The 7,500-nt window shown below is 37.8% G+C and overlaps 1 protein-coding gene across 4 annotated transcripts in view; it reads right to left on the bottom strand.

The window, feature by feature from the left end:
* Positions 1–7,500, bottom strand: part of LOC144968874 (uncharacterized) — a 54,331-nt gene that overhangs the window by 569 nt on the left and 46,262 nt on the right. For 3 of the 4 annotated variants that reach the window (XM_078907692.1, XM_078907701.1, XM_078907709.1), the window contains exons 8-11: positions 7,429–7,500; positions 6,543–6,700; positions 2,980–3,963; positions 571–2,402 (exon numbers count right to left, since the gene is read on the bottom strand). The exon at positions 7,429–7,500 is cut by the window's right edge and continues 83 nt beyond it. In XM_078907692.1, coding sequence (XP_078763818.1) covers positions 2,220–2,402; positions 2,980–3,963; positions 6,543–6,700; positions 7,429–7,500 — 1,397 coding nt within the window. In that variant the 3' untranslated portion in view covers positions 571–2,219. Of the gene's footprint in view, positions 2,403–2,979; positions 3,964–6,542; positions 6,701–7,428 lie in introns of all 4 variants that reach the window. The other variant, XM_078907683.1, reaches the window with a different exon arrangement.

Raw genomic sequence — 7,500 nt, 5'->3', positions numbered from 1 at the left:
GTGTAGGCTTCAATCTCACCGTAGCCTGTAGTTCAATTCGTATTGAGAATGTATGTGTGTAGAGGGGGGGGGGGAGGGGTAGGAGGTGTTGTGTGCATGGGAGAGGGGTCTTTGTGTGTGTGCATAAGTGTGTGTTACTAGGTTCATGTATTACAAAAGATCCCGATTTAATTTTGTCAAGACTCACCATTTCTGTAGTTAGTGTAATCCGTAATCCATCACAAATATTGAATAAAAGTCAATTGAACCGTTCTATCACTATTATGATTAGTTCTGAGTCAGGGAAGTTAAAGTAATATTATGCTTCGGTTTTGTGGTATGTATCTCTATAAGTTGGAATCTAGTTTCTAAAAGTTATAGTTATAGGTATAGTTATCTGATATTGATATTGATATCATAAATAATAAAATAAATGGATTATATTGTTATATATTTCAGGTATTTATCATGTTATCGATAAAACTCCACTCATTATCACATATCACACAAGAAAAATACAAGAGAAGTCAAGCAGATTATTTATTTATGGAAAAGGGATATTGACTTTGACCTTTCATTGCTTTCTAAACATTTTTCTTTGATCAAGAACCATGAGTGCATATTTAAAGTTTGCTTCAGGATAATGCCATTTCTAATCACTTACTCTTAGTTATAAAGTTTCAATTACCAGTCACCACCAGTGGATATCTCTCATCTTCAATTCTGGGTTGTAAGGTTCATACCATTTTCAGTTTTCACTTTGTCTTAGAGACTCACTCTCCCAATTTCGTTAGTTAGCGTAATCCATAATTCACTTTTTTTATGATAATATATTATAGTTTACCAATTATGATAAAACTCCCCAAATAAAAGAAATCAATTATCACATACAACTGTCAATTACAGAAAAATGCAAGAGAAGTCAAGCAGATTAAATACCTATTGAAAAGGGAAATTGACTTTCTAAACAAGGGTATGTTTTTCTCTGATCTTGTAATAACTCACTTCAAGAACATTTCAATGTTAATGTTAGGAATCAGAGCATGATAATGTGATAATGATTATCATAAGCTCAGTTGCACATCGTGTAATCCACTGAAATATATCACTTATAATAATTCCATTTAAAAATCGAATGACACACAACCGCTTGCTTTAAAAGTTGACAAACTAAAGAGGCAAACAATTGAATGCAGATTGTTTTACAACTTCTGTTCTCACAAACAGGGATGCCAGATGTCCAGAGTTCTTCGAAGCCAATTTAGACTGCAAAAGTGACCAAAATAGAACCTCATGTGGCCAAACACTTCAAACACTCTGACCTCCCTAAAAGACATCGATTTTGATTTTTTTATCGACTAACCTAGGAAAAGACTTGTTTTATTTCAAAAAAAGAAAATTTTAATTAATAATATATACGCGATTTTCCGTGTGTCAATTTTGATCATACGCGTGGCCATCTGGCAGCACTACCCACACACCAACTATGACTTAACGTCTTGACACTTCTTCCTAGTAGAATAGCAGTATTCTACTCGTTGCCTTTCCGTTTCATGCTGCAACTTGTAGATATGTGTGAAATGTGACCGTTTTTGTGTGGGAAATACTACCTTCGTAGTAAATAGCAGTATCTTAACTGTAGCCATTACTTTAAAGACAGTATTGTCGGAAGAACGGTCGTCTTACTGTTGAGACGGTCAGTTAAGGAATTTCTTTGATGACGTAAAAGTGACATCACTTCCCCACCCGATGGGGAAACGGTTGGGGGAAAGACGAGAAAGGAATGCCTTTGATTGTCACCGGCATCTGCATATCATTAAAGCCTGACGACAGGGGTACTGTTATATAGGGAAAAAACGAACGGCCCCGTAGGATTGAGTAAGAGGGCGGGGATCTGTCCTGTATATGAAGTCCTAGGTGTGGGGTCATGTTACAGTACGTCAGTAATGTCCATGGCAGCTGTATGTGTGTGGGGTCATGTTACAGTACGTCAGTAATGTCCATGGCAGCTGTATGTGTGTGGGGTCATGTAACAGTACGTCAGTAATGTCCATGGCAGCTGTATGTGTGTGGGGTCATGTTACAGTACGTCAGTAATGTCCATGGCAGCTGTATGTGTGTGGGGTCATGTTACAGTACGTCAGTAATGTCCATGGCAGCTGTATGTGTGTGGGGTCATGTTACAGTACGTCAGTAATGTCCATGGCAGCTGTATGTGTGTGGGGTCATGTTACAGTACGTCAGTAATGTCCATGGCAGCTGTATGTGTGTGGGGTCATGCTGGCCCAATCTGGCTCCTGGGACAAAATAAATCGGCGTACATGTCGATGAACACTGGGATTGTCCAGCACAGCATGGGGAAATCGGCAAAGTTTTTTGTGGACAAAAACGGTACCACCGGACAGGGGGACTGTCGATGGGTCCTGCCAAAAAAAAAAAAGAAAAAAAAAAGTAATGGAATAATTGTTTCAATTAAGTGCCGATAGAAAAAACGCATGTTATTATTTAAATCTAAATAAGAATAAATAATTTTAAAAAATAAAAACCCAAAAGCATGAAGGGAGAAATACGAATAAAGGAATAGGAAATTTCAAAACAAACTAAAAAAAAACAAAGCAACAAAAAACATAAAAATGAAATAAAGAGAACAGAGCCAAAGCAAAAACAACTGGTGTCGTGCGCGAAAATAATTAATTGAACTGAATAAATAGCAAAATTCGGTTATGATACTGAGCCAAACAAAGATAAAGGTATAAATAAAACAAAAACAAAAACAAAAACAAAAAAAAACAAAAAACAAAACAAAACAAAACAACAACAAACAAACAAAACAAAACAAACCAAATTGCACCCTTCCCTACCTGGGGATTGAGCATCCGATTTTCAATTTTTCAAACAGATATGTGACCTTTTTACGTCATAGGTTTTCTGATTAAACATTTGAAAGATCCTTAACAATGATGTGCTGCAACGAAAAGATATGCACAAGAAGTCACTCACCTCTATCTGAAAACGCTTCATCTCTGTTATTGTCTTGCTGATGTTGCTATTGTTGTTGACATTGTTATTACTAATGTTGGTGTTGTTGTTGCTTGCCGCAGTGCTGGGACGCGCCGATGACACTCGCGATGGACGCCTGGGAGAAACAGACTGGCAGAAGGCGTCCACGCGGCTCTCTAGGTCTTTAAGATTCTCTTCACTCGTTTCCCAGTCGAAATATTCTGTCTGAAAAATGTCATCCATTTTGTCTATGCTGTTATACGATTTCGTTTTTGCGAGGTTGGCTTTCAGGTCCCGTTTTGCCGAAACCGAGCAGATGAGCCTCATGCGATTTTCTTGGTTTTCTCTTGTAACCTGTTCCATCTCCTCGTATATTTCTGCTACAGTGTCAATGTCCAACCTACTCGCTGTGTCTGGGTGATCATGAGAGGACGAGCCGAAATCGTACTGTTCCTCGCCACACTCCTTGATACGTAAAGACTGAACAATGGCGGATTTCGGCCGTGGTCGAACATGGTAGGCAGAAGACTTATTTGACCGGGAAAATCCGATTGCAGTGTTGGGTCGAGTGTCAAAATCGTCCCTTAATTCCCGTCGATCATCTTTTAATAACTCTCTTTCAGCTTCGATATTGTTTTTGAGCTGCATGATACTCCGAGGCACTTTTCGGCGTATTCTACCAAAGTCTGATATGTTTTTCAACGACCTGAGCTGAGCGTAAGGTTTTTCCATTAAAGCTTTAGTTTTCTGAACAGATTTTATCCTGTAGAATAGAGAATTTGGCACACACGGTTCAATTAGAGGCGCCTTGTCTTGTCGAAACATGTCTAACAATTGATGCATTGCAACCTCACGTTTTTGGAGAACCTCCACCCGTTTGGCTGGTGGAGGAGTCTTGGGCAATTTGTGTTTTAGTTCCTTTTCCAATGTCTTCAACAATCTTATTGAACTTCCTATAGAACTTTTGCACCAGGTTGAAATTCTCTGAAATAAAAACAAAATACGTGGGTGTTTTTGTAATGGGATTAAATAGTTGTAAAATCAGTATTGAAAAAGAATGATCGAAAAAATGTAGGATGCTTTGAATAACAGAGAATATTAGGAGCCGCATAAAAGGCAAAACTAGAGATGTTGTTTGATTTCTGATTTAGCGGACACGCACTTAAAATTAAAGTGGGAATTAATGCTGTGCCTATTTACTGATTTTAGTTTTAAAAACTGTAAAGGAATAAGACTTAGTGTGGACCATAAATAGAATAATATTGAACAGTAGCGTTCACAAATCGTATAGCAAGGATAGTGGAATTGAAAAATGCATGTTATTGCCTTCGAATCATATTTAGCTAGAAATTTGCGGCCGTGGGCAGCACACTCACTTGTAGAAAAAAAATCGCGTGAACAATTATCCAAGTTTTTAATTAAATTCACAAACCAAACAAAAGAATAATTCAAACTTTTAAAAATAAAATTAAAACAATAAGAATACGAAGCTAAACAACACCCCCTCCCCTAAAAAAAATAAATAAAAAAAAACAAAAACAAAAACACCAAAAAAAAACCCGAAAAAAACCAACCCCAAAACAAATAAAAGAAAAAAAAAAGACTATAACGGAAAAGAAAAGAAAAAATAACAAAAAACAATACAAAACAAAAACAAAACAAACCACAAACAATACAAAACAAACTAAAAACCTAAAACAAAGATACTTTACATTTTATTTCAAAGTTTGGAGTTATAAAACTGATAACTGACTTTTAGAATACTTACATGATATAACCATTTTGTGTAAGGCAATGCTGCTGCTATTTGCCAACCTTTTAAGTCACCGTGACAACATTTAAATTCTCCACACTTTAAATAAAGATATTTGTAACTTCAATGATATGCTTAATCTTATTAGTAATGGAGTCTTGTTGTGACCTCCTAAAACTCAGATCCGACTCATTCCTTGTCCAAATAGGGAAGGTTGGTTCTTGTCGAGTAAGCCCATAATCTGTGGTCATTTGTTATCATTACCATTGTGAATCGGTCAACCATCTCATATTGCCTAATTCAAGGTTTCTTACATGTGGGCAACTCATTGTGAAAGGTTGCCCACTCGACTGTTACTTTGACTGTCTGACTAAGTGACCTTTTGTCATATTGAATTCCTTCACGATTCGATAATCTTCATATTCCTGCTTTCAGTGGACGGGTCCCGACAGCCCAGCGATAGAGCACTCTGCTCACATTTGGCATCGATTCCGGTACCGTCCAAATTTTTCTGCCAATCCAAGTCCACCTTTTAGTGAGTTGAGTTATTGCTTCTTATATACCCAGCAGATAGTATTTCATGATAGACTATTAATAGTTCTATCCAGAAGACCCCAAGTTAATTTAATACTACAAAAACAGGGGTAAACTTTGCTCTTTGGACCTGTCCCATATGTTCACTTTAACAGCTTGATGATGGTTGACGTAGAATGGTCCAAACGTCCATCAACCATTCCATCTTTCTACTCATTCACCCATCTACTCACATATACACCCACGTAACCCATAGGTCCACTATGTAAGCTTGATAGTTGACGAGTGTGTACTTGCGAAGGTCTACGATATAATTCTTTATCAACTCAACTGCATTATAACTCATTTACTGATCTACTCATCCGTACATCCGCTTACCCCATAAGCTCATTTGTGTTAGCTTGACGTTTTTTTGTTATTTTTTTTTACGAGTGTTAGGTATGATGGGCCAACCATCCAATATATCCAACTACCGATCCATCCATCTTTCTACCCATTACCCATATATACACCCACTTGCCCCATAGGCCGACCGTGTTAGCTTTCACGGTGATTGGCGGGTGTTTACGTGTGATGGTCCAACCATTCAATCTACTCATCAATCCATCTTTCTACCCATTCATCCATCTAACCATACACCGACTTACCCCGTAAGCCCACTGTGTTAATTTGATGGTGGTTGACGGGTGTTTAACGAGATAGTCCAACCATCCAATCTACCCATCCATACATCTTTCTACCCATTCATCCATCTAACCATACACCGACTTACCCCGTAAGCCCACTGTGTTAATTTGATGGTGGTTGACGGGTGTTTAACGAGATAGTCCAACCATCCAATCTACGCATCAATCCATCTTTCTACCCATTCATCCATCTAACCATACACCGACTTACCCCATAAGCCCACTGTGTTAATTTGATGGTGGTTGACGGGTGTTTAGTGAGATAGTCCAACCATCCAATCTACCCATCCATACATCTTTTTACCCATTCATCCATCTAACCACTTATACACCGACTTACCCCATAGTCCCACTGTGTTAATTTGATGGTGGTTGACGGGTGTTTAACGAGATAGTCCAACCATCCAATCTACCCATCCATCCATTTTTCTACCCATTCATCCATCTAACCATACACCCACTTACCCCGTAAGCCCACTGTGTTAATTTGATGGTGGTTGACGGGTGTTTAGTGAGATGGTCCAACCATCCAATCTACTCATCCATACATCTGTCTACCCATTCATCCATCTAACCATACACCGACTTACCCCGTAGGCCCACTGTGTTAACTTGATGGTGGTTGACGGGTGTTTACGTGTGATAAGCCTGTCGTAGTTTTTGGCGTTAAGGATGAAGACGGTGGTAGATGCCGTGGACATAACTGTCTCCATACATGTGTCCATATCCATTACCATCTCGACGGCACCTAGTAGATGACATTATCATGATCATCATCATCATCATCATCATCATCATCATCATCATCATGATGATCATCATCATCATCATCGTCATCACCACCACCATCATAATCATCACCATCATCGTCATCATCACATTTAAACCTAGTAGTTTAATGATTATTCTTTTGAATAGATCTATATGTCAAGTAAAAAAAAACAAAACAAAAAAAAAAAAACAAAAACAAAACAAAACAAAAAAAATGAATTAATTAAACCCAACAAAACAACAACAAAACAAAACAAAAACAACACATACACTCTTCTTCTTCTTCTTCTTCTTCGTCTTCTTGGTTATGTAGAAATTTCAAGTTTGAGAATCGAAATACATAAAAAATGATTTTAAAACAAAGTAGATATTGATGAAGGATCATTAAACGCGTCATATAAATGAAATGTGGTGTTTAAGGGTGTTACTGAATACTCATTGATATCAAACGATTAAATAGAAAAAGGCTGTCAGATATCGTAGACGATCCCATCCAAGATGGATTGAGGGAATTAAGGTGGGCGTTTAATATTGATAGGGAAATCGATATTTGACTAAGACAATGATTGCACAATATTATCCTTAAGGGACTAATTTCCAAGGTGTCTTTCAGATCCCATACCACTCGGACCTAATGCTAGGTTAAAAGACTTTTATCAGAAAATCTATAAATTCATGGTAATCCCAATGCTACCATAAACTTGCCTATAAAGTCATCTTTCTCGATACAACAGACGTCGACATTTTTGGTCATGACACGTCGTTCTGCGGCTGCGT

The sequence above is a fragment of the Berghia stephanieae genome, chromosome 1 (assembly GCF_034508935.2).
Source record: "Berghia stephanieae isolate SIO BIC M18660-M18661 chromosome 1, UCSD_Bste_1.3, whole genome shotgun sequence".
NCBI lineage: Eukaryota > Metazoa > Mollusca > Gastropoda > Nudibranchia > Aeolidiidae > Berghia > Berghia stephanieae.
The sequence above is the reverse complement of the archived record's forward strand: the minus strand, read 5'-3'. Positions and strand labels throughout refer to the sequence as shown.